The sequence below is a fragment of the Cyprinus carpio genome, chromosome A12 (genome assembly GCF_018340385.1).
Source record: "Cyprinus carpio isolate SPL01 chromosome A12, ASM1834038v1, whole genome shotgun sequence".
In the NCBI taxonomy this organism is placed as follows: Eukaryota; Metazoa; Chordata; class Actinopteri; order Cypriniformes; family Cyprinidae; genus Cyprinus; species Cyprinus carpio.
In genome coordinates, this window is record NC_056583.1 from 23,990,898 (window position 1) to 24,009,023 (window position 18,126).

The 18,126-nt window shown below is 41.1% G+C and overlaps 1 protein-coding gene across 3 annotated transcripts in view; it reads right to left on the reverse strand.

Annotated features, from left to right (window-relative positions):
* Positions 1–14,047: 14,047 nt before the first annotated feature.
* LOC109047412 overlaps positions 14,048–18,126 on the reverse strand; it is a 60,741-nt gene continuing 56,662 nt past the window's right edge. Inside the window, exons 1-4 of one of the 3 annotated variants that reach the window (XM_042768124.1) lie at positions 16,558–16,813; positions 15,784–15,864; positions 14,902–15,195; positions 14,048–14,719 (exon numbers count right to left, since the gene is read on the reverse strand). In XM_042768124.1, the coding sequence (XP_042624058.1) occupies positions 14,457–14,719; positions 14,902–15,195; positions 15,784–15,856 (630 nt within the window). In that variant the 5' untranslated portion in view covers positions 15,857–15,864; positions 16,558–16,813 and the 3' untranslated portion in view covers positions 14,048–14,456. Of the gene's footprint in view, positions 14,720–14,901; positions 15,196–15,783; positions 15,865–16,485; positions 16,814–18,126 lie in introns of those variants that run through there. The other 2 variants (XM_019065129.2, XM_042768123.1) reach the window with 2 other exon arrangements.

The window sequence follows — 18,126 nt, forward strand, 5'->3', positions numbered from 1 at the left end:
TGCTTAGCATGTTGCTATCATGTTGCCAGCATGTTTTAGTACATTGCTAGATTGATTTAGCATGTTGGATAGTCATTAAACTTTGCTAGTGATTGACAGCTTAAACACTCTCTTATTGTACAAAATTGTTGACCCCCTCAATGAAAGTCTATGGGACTTTTCATAGTTTTGATCATCAGTTTAAAGAAAATCACAAGTCCGATCAGTTAGCAAAGATACAGCAATGAGTAAACAATGAGAAATGAGAATATGCATTATCGCCACTGATAATTTTGGGATTTCAGAAACAAAAAAAGCATATGAACAGCTGAAAATCCGCCTCGTTTCAACTAGAAATGCAACATTATTATTGTCTGACTTCCGTTGGAGAGTGACGCAAATACCTGCATGATTGTTTGTTCATCTTTAATTAGTATGTCAATCAAACAAAAGCAATTAAACTGTTGCACGAGACAGAGTCTCTGACTAATGATTTCCCCCAGTTTAAAAAAAAACAATTGAACTACTTTAAATAAAGACTGAGACACTAAATGCCACTGTTTTCTTGTAATATTTAAAAGCGATCAATTATGCTTCAGTAAAAACTGACAGTGGACTCAAACAAACCGAGCAGCTCTGTGCATTATTAACTGGTTTCACCTGCATTTCTGTTGTCTTTATCTAGTGCACTGCAAACATGCATATGTGATGTGAGAATATAATAAGTTGTGTTTGTAATGTAGAGAAGTTGCACTAATATTTATAAATGCTCTACTTCTTGAAATGCTTTTACTTTCCAAATGAGGGCATTTTTCCATCACGTGAACATGTCTGAACCTGTTCAGATAAGCCTGCATCTGCTGCACCTTTAACCTCACCCTGGTATTTGTTCATTATTGTTATTATTGTTTTGAAGTGGATTTAACTGCTCAATTCCAGATTTTATTTTTAAACGGACAATAAATGTTTTATTTAGGGCGTCTCATTCAAAGAAACTCAATGCAAACTCACTCACATGGCAGACAAACAAAGCAGACACATGCCGACATAACGTCCTCAAAAGACATGAGGTTAGATAAACAAATTTCCCTATTGAGTCTAGGTCATGCTTTTATTTTTATATAATGTTGAACTTATGCAGTTGATGGTCATTTTAAAGCATAGATTGCCACTTCATTTCACTTCAATGTAAAGGGTTCACAAGCAAGATTGGCTTATATCAACCAGGTTAAACAATGACTTCAAGATTTGCCTACAAAACACTTCTAAACAAACAATCACTACAAATACACAAAGACTGAGCATGTTTCAGCTTGTTTATGTAGACTGTGTGGGCTATATGTTGAGAAAATACTCAAAAATCATCGAAATATATCTATCACCATGACTCCTAACGGGCTCAGTACATAAAAACACAGTAACAATTATTTTGAAATATGATGATAATGCAATATAAAACAGAATTAAAAAAAAATATATGATTAATTATATTAAATTGTAAATATTTTAAATATGGTGTATTTTACTTATATTTCATTCAATTATTTTTTAATTGTGGAAACTTTTTCTGTGAACACAGGACACTAACATCATTCTTTTTGGGTCTGTTTTTCACACAAAGCAGTTGTTTGACCCAGAAGACTTGGAGTCTTTGTAATTAATAAATTATTCACATACTGTTATGTGTTTTAAATGTGCTGTATGTAATTATTTTGTGAAATAAAATACAAATAATACAATAATATGATTGCATATATTTAGTAAACATGCCAGGTTCACATATTTATTTCTCAGAAAAACAAGGCTACAGCCATTTAATCTACATTTGAAAAATGTGTTCTTTGTCAGAATGTCTGTTTTTGTTTAGGTCTGTGTGACTCACTGCCAATGTACACAATAGGATTTCGACACCCCGGGTTGCCAGTTGGCAGAAACACAGCATATTGCAGTCAAGGAATGCAGCAGACGAACTGGGTCAAAGATTGCAGATTCTGCCCAACCTCGGCATCCATCTAAAATGCTCTAAGACCAGAGGAACATTAAAATACAGTAAATCAACTCATCAACTTACGGTGCATGGCTCATCAGGTACACTAAATCATAAAACACGCTCAAGAAACAATTCACAAAAACAAACAAAAAAAAAAAAGACTCTCGACAATATTTTCAATATTTTCACCGCTAGCTGACAATATTACATCCTGCACCTTTAAAATTAACAAAATATCCAAATATTTTGTATCAAACCAGATGATAAAAAAAGTTGTCAAACATTCATCTTTACAGAGTATGAAAAGTCCCTAATAATTTGTATTATTTTAAAAACTGACAAACAAAATAACATCATGTGTACAAAAATAGTTTGAAGATACAAAAAATGAAAAAAAACACAACAAATCATGAAAATTCCTGAGGTCTGTCAATACATGTTTACACACTGTAGCAGTACAGTACCCTTTCAAAAGGTAATAATATGTACCAGTTAAGTACTAATATGTACACTTTAGGTATTAATATGAAAGCTACTAATATGCAACAAGTAGGTGTAAATAAGGTACCGCCACAGTGACAGCTTGTACCTTTTTCTGAGAGTGCACAAGTTCATTTAATATAAAGCATTTTGATCAAATCAATAGCATTGTGTTTTTACACAGAAATCAATATGAAACAGAACATACAGCTTAAGATAAGAGCACACTCAGTATAGGCCCAGTAACATAGATAGTTATGAGTCCTCTGTAAACACTTTTAACAACACTGCTGTTGGCGACCAGTGCAACAATAAACGTATTCAAAGCCTTGTGACCTGCACTGGATGTGAAACACAACTGCTACACAGTCCTGCGATGTTGTTTAGATGCTCTTTCTGACTATTTACTGTTCTCATCATCTTTTGTGGCAGAATCAGCTATTTTAAAGTCTAAGAGACATATAGACAAAGGTTTGTGGGATTGTAATTCCTATAAATGATTAACATGATGATGAAGATGATTATGGCACCAGCGGTGACAGTGATCTCAGATGTAGTCAGCTTTGCTTCACCTTTGATGAAAAAATAAATAAAAAATAATCTGTAATATCTATAAGAGAATTCTGACTTTTTTATGGCATGGTTGAAATCATAAAAAAACAACATCAGACTCATATATTCATTTTATACTGTATATTTCTACTACAGATAAGATAGAATATGTGTATTAATATCATGATCTATGTACTTTGACTCATGAAATCATTTATGATATGGAGTTAACAAATATGGTGACAAAAGGTTGAAGAGCAGCTTCATGTGTTCCTGTAAGCAATCTGTAACAGTAAACAATAGTAAAATTATAGAATGTGAATATAAGCAATACCTTTCTTAACAGTGTCCACAGTTTTATCTCCACCAGACTCTATAAACAGATTTTCAAAGATCATGAGGTAAAAAAAAAACCCTTTAGTCTGTATAGAAATAATATGATGCATAATAAATACCAGCACCTTGTACGTTCAGAGTGTGGCCTACCTGTTACATTAACAACAACTTAAACAAAGTTTTCCTGTCACAGTTTGCTTGGAAAAAGAATTTAAATTTTGCAGTCATGATTGCAGTTGGATTGTAAACATATGGTCTCTCGTTCACAGGTCTTGTTAGGAAACTCATTTTTGTAGATTATTGTGGTGTTACCCTTAAATATGTAGGATTTAATGCAGCAGTGATCATCTTCCTTACTGTAGTTCAACAAGATGCTGCAAGTGAGAGTTAATTCTTCATGCACAGTTCCAGTCACATCAGCGCAGTTTATGAAGGTACATAAATCTGAAAGATCACAGTTTATCTATTTAATACAGCAGCTACATAACCGTCTAATAATTCATTAAGAATTAAGATATTTGCTGCATCCCAATGTGCCTGCTTATACAACACCATTAAAGTATGTAGTCGCTTAGTGAAGAAAAAATACACTTTTGTTTTTAGTGGAAATACATTTTCCACTGGGCACTGGGAAAAAGCGGGCCTGCCAAAATGGCTAACATGTGACTGTCTGGTGCCAGTTCTAATTGGAGCAGATTGCAGCCCAGCTGAAACAATATTTTAGAGAAAGTGCTCCTGATCTAAAAATTTCCAAAATATTCCTACCATCAGTGGCTTCACAGACAAATGCATATGCCCAAACCAGTACGATCATGTTCACAGCATTTACATCGTCCATGGTTTTGCTTCTACAACAGAAGAATGACATCAATTCTCAAACTTCTTCATTTAATTTAAAAGGCATGAAGACAATAATGCGCTCACCACAAGAACAGCAGAACAGAACTGAAACAATCTGAATTTTAATATTCATTAGATTGGATTAAAAAGCATAATGACACTGCAAAAAATAAATAAATAAATAAAAAAAAATATTCATAATAACAACAACAACAATAAAAGAAAGAAAACAAAGCTAGGAAAATACTGAATTTAAATATAATTAATTCAATAATGAAAAGTATTTAAGATTTATAAAAAAAAAAGAATTGAAAAGTATATTTACATGTATTGTATATCTTGCTTGCTTAACCAAATCTATTAAAAATCAAATGGTAATAAATATAATAATACAAAATGACGAAACTGCTGGTTTGATACGAACTCAAACAATGATAAAACCCTTGTTTTTATTTAACTTTATGTTTTAACTGAGCTGTCAATGATGTGCCACAAAACACACGCAGCATCTTTAGCCTCAGACTAGAGGAAGTGCTCAATATTGCGTCAGGCTTACATATGGTTTCAGTTTTCTTCCATTCTGCTCTTGATCTACTACAGAGGTCTGCCATTAACACATTTAAATGTGTTAATGGTATTTCACATACAACAAAACACTGTGTTCATTTTTACAGTTTTAAAGCATTTTCAGTATGTGAACTGCAACTATGGCAAGAATAATATGGTTAGTACATAAAAAAAATTTTTTTTTATCTCCTATAATGCATGTGCATAAGTCACAAAGGTTAAAATCAGGTGTCTATTGGAAGTGGTTAAAGATTAGTGTATGTAATAAAGGTTACTGTCATGTTGTTAATGTTTAATATAAAAGAATCATTGTGCACTTAACAGATGTACGTCTTCTCTTTGAGCATGTTTTACTCCACACTAATTTCCTAATGTGTGACAGAAGGACATAAACTTAAACTGCTAATCTTTGACTTTCATTTTCCAAATGAAAGCAGGTTCTGTAATTTGGAGAGATTCTCTCTGCACTCCACAACATAATTTCTGATTTATAAAGAGCAGGTGAGCCAGAAGTGAAGTGCAAAACCTGGTAACACTTTAAAACATTGTGGCGGGGTGAAGGAGGACACGACTCGAGGATGAAGGGTAAGTTCCCCGAAGGGTGGATTTTATTAGAGGTCCGGGTAGTGAAATGGCGTTGGCGTGAGGTGGCTTGGTGCTCGGTGCTCGGCTTCCTCGTAAAAGGGGTGCGCTGGTGCAGTGTGGGTCCGTGCTTTCCCCGTGGGTGTTGGGGCTGGCGGTCACACGCTGCTCTCTGCGGGCACAATGAAAGAAAGGGTTAGCCGAGTCTTGCGGAGACATCTCTCCCCTCTGTGTTCGCTTGCCGGGTTTATGAGAGCAGCGTTTGATGGGGCGCAGGTGTGGCCGCTCAGCCCGTGATGAGCAGGTGCAGGTGTGCCTGCTCAGTTTCCAGGGCGACGCTGATGAGAGCTCGGGACACGCGTCACACTCCCCCCCCCTAAGCGTCGTCCTGTTCCTATGGAGAAGCGGGGAGATCTGGGGAGGGTGGGGAGTGGAACCTGACAGACCTGCGAAAGCTGACCATAGCCGGGAGAGTCCGTCAGCGTTGGCGTTGGACGTCCCCGCTCGGTGTTGTACGGTGAAGTTGAAGTCCTGGAGCGCGAGGAACCACCGTGTCACCCTGGCATTCGTCTCCTTGGCTCGGGCCATCCACTGTAGGGGAGCGTGATCTGTTACCAGGGTGAAGTGGCGGCCGAGGAGGTAATACCTGAGCTCCAGGACTGCCCACTTGACGGCCAACGCTTCCCTCTCTACCGTGGCGTATCGTTGTCCCGCAGGGGTCAGCTTTCGGCTTATGAACATCACCGGGTGTTCCTCACCGTCGTGGCCCTGCGATAGGACGGCTCCCAACCCGGTGTCGGATGCATCCGTCTGCAGCAGGAAGGGGCAGTTGAAGTCGGGGGCTCGGAGGACTGGTTCCGTCGTGAGGGCCGCCTTTATCCGGTGGAACGCCGCTTCCGTCTCGGGGGTCCACGGGACCTTCTCCGGCTGCCCCTTCCTGGTCAGGTCTGTCAGGGGAGAAGCTAAGGAGGAGAAGTTAGGGATAAAGCAGCGGTAGTACCCCGCCAACCCCAAAAAGGCCCGTACCTGTGTCTTGGAGGTGGGCCGCGACGCAGAGAGGATAGCTGCCACCTTCTTCTTTTGAGGTTTAATGAGGCCGTGACCCACCTGGCACCCCAAGTACTTCGCTTCGGCGAGGGCCAGATGACACTTCCGGGGGTTGGCGGTCAGGCCAGCCTGGGGTAGTTCCGTCAGCACCCTCCGCAGCCGATCTAGATGGTCCTCCCAAGTCTCCGAATGAATGACGACATCATCGAGGTAGGCCGCCGCATATGCCTGATGCGGCCGAAGGAGGACGTCCATCAAGCGTTGGAAGGTGGCCGGGGCCCCGTGTAGGCCGAAGGGAAGGACCCGGTACTGCCAGTGGCCACTTGGGGTAGAGAAGGCCGTCTTGGGTTTGGTCTGCTCCGTTAAGGGGACCTGCCAGTAGCCCTTGGTAAGGTCGAGAGTGGAGATGAACCGAGCCCTTCCCAAACGGTCCAACAACTCGTCCACACGGGGCATTGGGTACCCGTCAAATTCGGAGACTTCGTTTAGGCGGCGGAAGTCGTTACAGAAGCAGATGGGTGCCGTCGGGCTTCGGAACCATGACGATGGGGCTGGACCATGGGCTGCGCGATGGTTCAATTACCCCTAACCTCAGCATCTCCTGTACCTCGTTCTCGATGGCGTGTCGCCGAGCCTCCGGGACACGGTAGGGCCGCTGCCAGACGATGGTCCCCGGTGGTGTGCGGACGTCGTGTTCTACAACGTGGGTCCGCCCAGGCTGGGGGGAGAACACATCCGGAAACTGACTGACCAGGTGCTGCAGCTCCGACTTCTGGGCGGCGGAGAGTTGAGGATCCATATCAACAACCACGGGAGTCGAGCTGGTGTAGGCCGAGAGGGGGCCCGGTCCCGACCCAGCGCTTCAGCAGATTGACATGGTAAAGCTGATCCTCCTTCCTTCTCCCTGGTTGCCGTACACGGTACGTGACGGGACCGACCTTCTCCGTGACTGTGTAGGGCCCTTGCCAGGTGGCCAAGAACATACAGGCGGCCGTGGGAACCAGCACCAGGACATGGTCTCCTCGCTGGAACTCCCGTGGTTGGGCCGCCCGGTTGTAATGCCGTTGCTGCACCTGTTGTGCCTTGACGAGGTGCTCCCGGACGATGGGCATGACTCTATCGATCCGCTCCCTCATCTCACGCACATGTTCGATGGTGGTCCGGTGTACCGCCGGTTGTTGTTCCCAGGCCTCTCGGGCCACATCGAGCAGACCGCGGGGTCCTCGGCCGAAGAGCAGCTCGAACGGGGTAAAGCCAGTGGAGGCCTGAGGGATCTCCCTAATCCCGAAGAGCACGTAGGGGAGCATCTGGTCCCAGTCCCGCTTATCTTCGGCCGCCACTCGGCGCAACATCTGTTTGAGGGTCTGGTTAAAAGCGCTCGATGAGCCCGTCGGTCGGTCTGGGGGTGGTACACCGTGGTGCGGAGCTGTCGGATCTTCAGGAGGTTACAGACCTCGGCCATCATCCGGGACATGAACGGGGTGCCCTGGTCAGTCAGGATCTGGGAGGGGATGCCGACCCGGCTGAAGAGGAGGAACAGCTCCTGGGCTATGGCCTTCATGGTGGCTTTACGTAGGGGAATGGCCTCAGGGTAGCGGGTGGCATAAACCACGATGACTAGGATGTGTTCATGCCCCCCGGGCGGACTTCGGCAGCGGCCCCACCAAATCCATCCCAATCCGCTCGAAGGGCACCTCTATGATGGGCAGCGGTATCAGTGGGCTGGGGGGAGGGGTCCGAGGCGACGTCTGTTGGCACGTTGGGCAGGCCTGGCAGAATCGTCGGACTTCGGCCTCTAGGCCCGGCCAGTGGAAACGGTCGCGGAGGCACTGGATCTTATTTTGGGCCCCCAGGTGGCCTGCCATCGGATGGCCGTGGGCGATCTCGATTACTGCCTCCGTTTTGCTGTGCGGGACCACCAGCAGGGTTTTTTCCTCCCCCCTCCGCTGGGCGACACAGTAAAGCAGGCCATTGTCCACGATAAAGTGGGGCGTTGGGTGGGGTGCCGGCTGAAGTTCCTTTCCCTCCGCAACCCTCACCCGAGCCCAACAGTGCTTGAGGCGATCGTCCTCGTGCTGCTCCTTGGAGAAACCCCCGGCCCCAGTCACCTGTTGGAACAAATCAAAGTAGAGGTTATGAGAGGGACGGGGTGACTCACCACCCCTGGGGCTGTCGGAGGGCAGCAGCACGGGACGTCGTCGGGCTTTCCTGCCGGGCTTCCGGGTTGGGCGGTTCCCGGCAAGGCTGGCAGGCTGAGTGACGGCGGCGAGTAGGCGGTCGAACCCTGGCCAGTCCCTTCCAAGGAGGACCGGCACTGGCAGATCCCTGACTAGCCCGACGTCTACTGGCCAGGCACCGGTTGGCGCAGCGATGGTAACCCGCCGCGCTGGCACTTCTCGGGTGTCGCCGTGCACACAGGTAATGGGGTCTAGTCTTGGCTTCGGCCCGCGGGGGGTAGGATCGACGTCTTTGACCAGGCTGACGCTGCCAGAGTCCAGAAGAGCGAGAAACGGGCGGCCATTTATTTTCACTTCCGCCCGCGGCGCGTTCTCCGTGTGCACGGCGCAGCCTGCCAGCCAAGGTCGTCCAGGAGAGCGGGGTGCTTCGGTGGGCATGGGCTCATCCTGTGGGCCAGGAACCGCCGGCCTGCTCACCGGTCGCTGGGTGCCCTCCGGCGCGCGCCGCTCCTGGACCACCCTTCGGGGAAACGGCGGCGCTCTCTCCCCTACCTCCCGGTGTTGGGTGGCCTCCGCCAGCTCTATGGCCTCGACGAGTTCATCCACGTTGGCCAGATTCCACATACCGGCTGCCTGACGTAGCGGGCGGGGAAGGGCCCGCAGGAGTCGGTCGACCACAACGCGCTCCGCTACCTGGTGTACGGTGGGACCCCCGGCCAGCAACCAGTGCTGGGCCAGACGGGAGAGGCTAGCGGCTTGAGCCCGGGCCGGCTGCCGCGGGTCGAAGGTCCACTCGTTGAATAGCTGGGCAGCGCTGATCGGAGACAGCCCCATTCGGCCCAGGATCTCCTTCCGTAAGACCTCGTAGGAGGTGCTTTGTTCCGGGGGAAGCGCGAAGTACGCTCGCTGAGCCTCTCCCGTGAGCAGTGGGGCCACAATGCGGGCCCATTCCTCCTCGGGCCACGCCTCCCGCGTGGCCACGGTCTCAAACATCTGGAGATACATCGTTACGTCATCGTGTGTTGTCATCCTGGGTAGTAGCTGCGTTGCCTGGACACGGGGGTCAGGTAGCGGAGTTCGCGGGGCTGTGGCGAAACGGAGCGCGGCCAGCTCACGTTCGGTTTCCCCCTGCCGGGAGGCCATGTGCTCCATGATTTGCTGCTGGCGGATGCTCACCTCGGTGAGGTGCTTCAACAGCTCTTCCATCGTTGGGGGAGGAGCGCCACCTGGGGAACCAGAGAAAATACGTGAGGCAAGGAGCGTGGGAAAAAAAAACAAAACAACAATCCAAACCAGTCCAGTCGTCGAACGCCGTGTGAGGAGGGGTCGTCGGTGTCCTCTTCACTGTCCTGCCCGCATTCTCCACCAGTGTGGCGGGGTGAAGGAGGACACGACTCGAGGATGAAGGGTAAGTTCCCCGAAGGGTGGATTTTATTAGAGGTCCGGGTAGTGAAATGGCGTTGGCGTGAGGTGGCTTGGTGCTCGGTGCTCGGCTTCCTCGTAAAAGGGGTGCGCTGGTGCAGTGTGGGTCCGTGCTTTCCCGTGGGTGTTGGGGCTGGCGGTCACACGCTGCTCTCTGCGGGCACAATGAAAGAAAGGGTTAGCCGAGTCTTGCAGAGACATCTATCCCCTCTGTGTTCGCTTGCCGGGTTTATGAGAGCAGCGTTTGATGGGGCGCAGGTGTGGCCGCTCAGCCCGTGATGAGCAGGTGCAGGTGCACCATCTCAATCTTATCTATATCAGACAAAAGGATACAGCAATACCGAATCAACACAAAACAAATTCAATCAAAAGTGAAAGTTCTGCTATTAATTTTGCCATGAAACAACAGGATACAGCTATACAGCATCTGCACAGTTCATAGTGAATCAGAACAAACAGCATGAAAACACCATAAAGACTTATTTATATGATTCATTTCATTCACGTATATCATCATGGTTTCTCCAGCCCACACACCACACCTATCTGCCAGCACTCTGTCATTCGTTTTATTGTTGTTGCATGAATGGATGATGATGAAATGATGAAACATAACAGAAAAGAGGAAACAGAAGCTCTGCAGCAGTTCAGAGAAATGAAAGAAATGAAGCTAGATCTGAAAAACTAAAAATGAAACTCATTACACAGTTACTGAATCAAATTGAATCAATGAATTGATTTGAACTGAGTCACCATTGTTTACTGTTGTCTTTAAGAGCTGCTTTACAACAGATATGATCTCTGTTTGCATCACTGATTCATTGTTTCCCTGTTTATTATTATTACTATTATTATTATTATTATTATCATCCTTTATTTTACCAGTAATTATCCCATTGAGATATAAATCTCTTCTACCAGGAAGTCCTGGTCAAAATGGCAGCACAGAAAGTTTCAAATACAGATTAGACACACATAAAACAAAAAAATAATAAAAAATATCATCCAACATCATATTAAAAAATTACATACAACACTTGCACAAGTTTCTTCCAGGTAGAACTCCAAAAGATTTCTAAAAATATTTAGAGATGGAATTGTTTCTAACATCATAACACTCTGCATTTCATTCCATAGTCTAGGACCAAAGGAGAAAAAGGCAGGTTTGCCAAACTCAGAGCATACTCTAGGAACAGATAAATGTCATTTGTAAGAGTTTCTAGTGATTTAATTACAAGTATAATATGATGATAAAAGATTACAAATACAAGTTGGCAGTTTACCTTATAATGCTTTGGCAGTAAATAATAACATATGCATTTTTCTCCTTTGGTACAAGGATTACCAACCAACTATTTTGTACAAAGTACAGTGATGGGAACATGAAGATGTATTTGTCACAAATCATATTGCAGCATGATATTTACTATCCAACTTCCTCAGTAAAGACAAGTTTGCATGCATATAAACCACATCACCATAGTCCAACACTGAAAGGAAACAACTTTGGATATTTTTTTTGCTTCAAAAGGAAAGCACTTCTTAATACGAAAAGAAAACCCAATTTAGGTCTGAGCTTTTTTAGAAGATTTTCGATATGAATATTAAAACCCAACCGCTCATCAAGCCATAAACCCAAATATTTATATTTACTCTTTCAATACAGTTCCCTTCCAAGGTTAGAATAGGTGGAACTGTTATTTGGTACGACTATGAGTAAAGACCATATATTTAGTTTTGTTAGCATTTAAAACCAATATCAGTTTTAACAATGGAAATTGCAGAGAAATAAAACAATCCAACAACAAATAAAAATCTAAATAAATACTTCACAACCATAAAAAACAGTGTCAACATCATAAAAAATAATTCATTCCGTGTTTATCTTTTGCCTATAGGTAATTTATATAAAGTGAAAATAAAACAGGAGCTAAAATAGATCCCTGTGGGACTCCTTTATTTATTTTAAATTCTGTAGAAATTACATTTTCAGCTGAGACACACTGCATTCTTTCTGTCAGATAATTATTGAACCAATTTAGACTCATTTACTAAAACCCAAGCAACTGAGTCTCTGCAATAAGATTTTGTGATCTACAGAATCAAATGCTTTAGATAGATCAACAAATAGAGCAGCACAGTACTGTTTATTATCTAGGCATGTAATAATAACATTTGTAGTCAACATAGCAGCCGTAATAGCACTATGACCTGAGCGGAAACCTGATTGAAGTTCATTATATAAAATATATTATTTTCCATTAAAAACTGTTTTACTTGGTCATTAACAGGAATTCAAATACTTTCACAATAACTGATAGCCTTGAAACAGGTCTGGGGGAAGTTGTGGCCTGGTGGTTAGAGAGTTTGACTCTTAACCCTAAGGTTGTGGGTTTGAGTCTCGGGCCGGTAATACCACGACAGAGGTGCCCTTGAGCAAGGCACCAAACCCCCAACTGCTCCCCGGGCACCGCAGCATAAATGGCTGCCCACTGCTCCGGGTGTGTGTTCACAGTGTGTGTGTGTTCACAGTGTGTGTGTGTTCACTGCTGTGTGTGTGTACTTTGGATGAGTTAAATGCAGAGCACGAATTCTGAGTATGGGTCACCATACTTGGTTGTATGTCACGTCACTGTCACTGTAATTGTCTAATTCAAAAGGGTCACCCTCTTTTAACAAAGGGAGAACCATAGCTGATTTTCATGCATGTGGAATTATATTTGAAGTTAAACTTAAATTAAACATAGCAGCAATTGGTTCCGCTACGAAATCTGCCACAACTTTTAAAAAATAAGGCTCTATATGATCTGGCCCTGCTGATTTTTTGTTGTGCTACTAAAATAGGAGTAAAAGTAAAAAGCTGAGTAGGATTACATAAATCAACACTAATTTTTGTTTTATGTTCTGCTAAATTACTAGCATCAGAAGTTAAACCAGCAGTAACAAAATGACTATTAAAGGCATTAACAATATTTTCTTTTCCCTTTATAATTCTTCCCTTAACCTTTAAATATTCAGGCAAACTAGCAGAAGATTTTAGCCCAGAGACTGATTTGGTCAATTTCCAAAATTTATGTTTAAAACATAATCACATTTAGAGTTCTTCACTAATTTTGTACAATTATTTCTTAATGTCCTATAACGTAACCAATCCAAATGGTTATTTGTTTTTTTTGCTGTGGCCCATGCAGCATCTCGCTCTTTAGAAGTGTTTAACTCATTAAACCAGGGATTATCTCTGTCTCTTATGACAGTAAAACTGATAAAACAATCTGTAATGCATAAAGTGCTATAGAAATAAAGATGACTTGACCTGATTCAAACAAACACCTGACCATCATCTCTTTGACTCAAATGGCACAGCAGTGATCGAAAGATTACATTAATGATGGCTTGACTGCATGGCAAAACTATATTTATTTATTATAAAATTATTTTAATTGATCATTTATTTAAATATACTTTAATTGTGCTCATATTTCTTCTTTTGCATATAATATTTATGTGTATTGTTTTTTTTTTATTTTGTTGTTTATATGGTAGTCCTATATTTTCAGTATGGAGGTTTTTTTTAATTTTGTTTATAAATCCTATTTGCCATTATGAAATCATATCATATTATGTTTGCATCAGCCACCTTGCAGTATATTAATTAGCAGGTGCTGAAAAAACTCATATTGATCAGTAAATGCACAATAAACATTTGCAATAAAGTGAAATGAAAATGTCTTTGTTGTGAAATCAGTCCGTGGTTCCTCTGCTATGTTTACACTCGTGGAGGATTTTTGTGGTCTCATATTTCAGAAAACAAATCTCAAAGTTGATTTAAACTGTACAGGTTTACACTAAAATCATTCTACCTCCAAATCTCTTATATATATATATATATATATATATATATATATATATATATATATATATATATATATATATATATATATATATATATATATATATACCTTATAACCCCAAATATCTAAAGATTTCCGGCAGAATAAGATAACTAATGCATACATACATTTGACTCGTTTATCTGCTAGAACTTACCCATAAACAGAGAATCCAGACATTCATCTTTAGAGAGTATCACAAGTCTTTATTCATTTCAATGTTCTTTTTAAAAAAAAATAAGATACTGTACAAAACCACACTGTTCACACTATTATACAATATATAAAAATGGCATTCATGTTAGACATTCCTTGAAAGTCAAAAAAGACAGTTTGAGTTTCGCTGTTTCCTCTTAAAGTTCACAAAGGTTTTTGAGTTCATTAAAGTCATATACTCTGATCAAACAGATCAATAATATGCTGTTATTTCACAGAAATCAATATAAAACAGAAACAACTGTTTAAAACCTACAGCCAGAATTATATATTCAGTAGTCTGAGATATAAGATAGTGTAGAGTTTAGTGGAGTTCAAATAAAGCTTGTGTTTCATGAGCACCACATGAAAAGTCAAAAAAAAAAAAACTTGATGCGATTATATCTCATTTCCTGGACGATTGTTGTCCTCATCATGTCTGACTCTCAAAAACATCCAGTTCTGGCCTCTGCAAAGTTTGGTGAAGTTTGGTTTTGTTCTGCAAATGATCGCCGTCATGATGAGGATGATGATGAAACCAACCACAACCACAGTGAAGACAGTCTCCTTGGATCCAAGACCTGCTGTCTCTGGTGGAGAGGTTCCTGATGCTGTCTCTGGTGGAGAGGTTCCTGATGTTGTCTGTTCACGTCTTGATGAAACTGAAGAAATAATCAATAATTGTATTAGAATATATTAACTTTCTTACCAAGAGTTTTACTATTATTTTCAGGTTTAATGGTCTTTGTTAACAGGTTTAAAACCACTGTTAGTAGAATGAACATAAATGTACATTTGCAAAGATTTACTAAATTATAAGCAAAAATGTAACAGTATGCAGTACCTGCTTCAAGAGTGAAGATTTCAGCTTTTCCCACTCCACAATTTGTTTGCACAAAGAATCTGAATTGTTTTGTCATCGCTGTAGTTGGAGTGTAGCTGCATGTGAAACTGTTTCTCTGTTCACAGGAGTTCACAGGAACATCTCGACGACAGATTGCGGAGTCATTAAAGATCTCAGGGTATTGAAACTTATACTTTGTAATGCAGCATTCAGTAATCTGCAGAGAGACGCTGCAATTGAGAATTACTTCTTTCCCCACAGATCCAGTCACATTCTGACAGCTTACTATGATATCTGAAAAATAACAATGAATATCATAAAATAGAGCAAATGAAAATCTGATTTTAACATATGTCTGCCCATGACAGTCATACAATAAATATACAGTCTTTCATCAGAGAACCTATTCATAAATAAAATCACTGCATTATGTATTTTGTATGTTAGATTTAGAATTTTATCTAGCCATGGGAAAGTCAGATATTTTATAATTAATAATATAATTAATAATACAGCAATCTCTGCAAGCAGCCTCATCCTGAATGTTTCTTTCAATCATGTGCAGCAGATATAATCAGTGCAGAAAACACAAGATCCTGTAGTCATGACTGAAAATGAGAATTTGCACTTATCTGTATGAACACATTGTTTTACTTAAGAGAGCACATTAATGGGCAGGTTTTTTTTTACTGCTCTCTGACCATAAATTGTTCAAACAGTAAATCAGTATTTTAAATCATACTAAGAGTCAAAAGCTCTTAAACTGGGTATTTTTAAGTTTTTAATATTTATGAATGAGATTTGACCATGTTTTCATCATCTCAGATTTCGTCCCTCCTCTAAATTCTCACACACTTTCTATGGAAAAGTTTATTCTCTTACCTTTATCAGCTTGACAGACAGCAGTAAAGATCCAAACCAGAATGAACAGCTGCACAGCAATTACAGCATTCATGGTTGATTCTGCAGTAGGAAAAAATGACAGCCATTTATATCAGAACTGAAACATTCTGACAGTCATACGTCATTTCATGAAGACAGACGCAACATGACACTGTCATTATTTTTACGCCCGGTAGAGGGCACTAAACTTTAAAACGTATATGTATATACTACAAGTCAGAGCTTTACTTCTTCAGTATACCACACTTAAATAATTTGAAAGGTTTCACCCAACATAATAAATCATGCTTTAATTTGGAAGCGCTGAAGGAACACGTGAGTGCAAAATACAACCGCGAACCCACAAGATTTATTACAGTAAAGCACTGAGAGCACACACTAAAGAAACACGTCCATTCATTAAAAATATATCCTACATATATATTAATATATCCTAAAAAATATATAATCTACAGAGCCACTACAGAAATCAAACACCATGATTTATTTTACTTATTTTATTTTATTATTATTTTTTTTTTTCTGTTGCATTATCTTCACTGGCAGAACGCAAATAAATAAATAAATAAATAAATAATTCCGATGAAAACACTGCAACACTAATCAGAAAAAGTCATTAAAAAATAATTCTATATTTATATGAATTTTGAAATATAAAATGTGTAATGAGTGTAGACTTACTTGAAGATTTGCCCGTAGTTGGTTATGGATTATTAAAGGAGATTATTTCCCATTCAGAGAGTTATTGCTCACCCGAGCTCTGTGTGTCTTCACAGTCTGAGTTCACTCCTCTCTGACTTTCTCTGCTGCTCACAAGAGTCTAAATACTGAACCTCTAAACTTTCACTTTCGACATAACACAAAGCTGCTCAGACAGACGCGGTTTGGCAATCGAGAGAAACGGGAGAACTCCGACTTGCAGCAGATTTGGCCCGTTGCTCTGTTCTTTTTTTTTTTTTTTTTTTTGACTTCGCCAAGTATTAAACTGCCAGCACCTGTTAGCAGCAGCACACTACTCATCACTCAAAACACTGTATGCTAAACGACATCATTATTATGTTACATTATCATTATATATGTTACAGTAGTAATTAAACAGACAAATTCACATCATTTTATAATAGGTTTAGAGGGAGTTAGGGCAGACAACAAAACCATTACAAAAAAGTTAATTTTCATAACAACATGTTCAGTATGATTTTAATATAAAGATATTGTAGTGATGTAATCGTTAATGTAGCTAATAATTTTGACATTTAGGCAATTTAGAAAATATCAGGAGAAATGAAGAGACTGAAACAGGGGTGGTTCTAGTATTTCACAAAGATACAAATCACCTTAACAGTGCTTGAAAACTCGATAAAAACTCTATAACTCTATGAAGTAAATATACACGAATACCCAATTAATATACAGAAGTTGCTTCTCTATTTTTCTTTTGTTGTTTGATTAACATTATTAACATAAGAAATGCATATTAAGATATTTCAAATAAAAATGAAATGAAAATATTGAAATGTTGTGGAAACACTTCTTAAAATTGAAATGATTTTTGTAAAACCAGTAGTCAAATGCTGTGTGGCCTCTTAATTTTCTGTGAAATTATAGCCACCTGACTGTGTGAATGTCCATGAATATAAACGGTCAGAGCAGGGGTCAGAAAGTAAAAGTCCTGTCATATGTTTCTTTCACCCATAATCTGAGACAGCTGAGTTCACCAGAGGATTAGTCTTGTGTAGCCAGACTGCGACTGAAGGTCTAGAATTCATAGCAGCTTTCTTTGGCCAAGGCCCGCCCATGAGGCCATTTGACCGACATTAACATTAAGTTTAAATATTTCACATACTTTTGAACCTCCAGTGTTTAGTTGACCCTGATAAGTGCTCATCATCACAGCTGTAAATACTACGGCTTTCTTCTTTCTTGAGGGGGTTTGGCATTACGGCATCTTTGTTCCCGGTGTTCTGAAATACAGTATTCGGTGTCTGAGATTTTCGGTGACGCTGGGCGGAGCATACATGAATATTCATGAGTTTCCTGTTTCGCGTTAAAGTGCCACTGAAAATATTGACTCTTTGGATCACACACGATCGGCAGATTACACACAAACTGTTTTCAGAATAAGCATTATGGTTCAAAGTGTGATGAGATTCCGCAGGTATTTAGGCTACTGTTAATTTGGGCACAATAGTTTGTAGATTGTGTCGTGTGTTATGTTTAATTCAATTATTACAGCTATTAATTTGTTGATGTGCCTGAGGATACTCTTCAACATATGATCCAACAAACATTTTTGTTCATGTACCTAATTTATTTTGACAA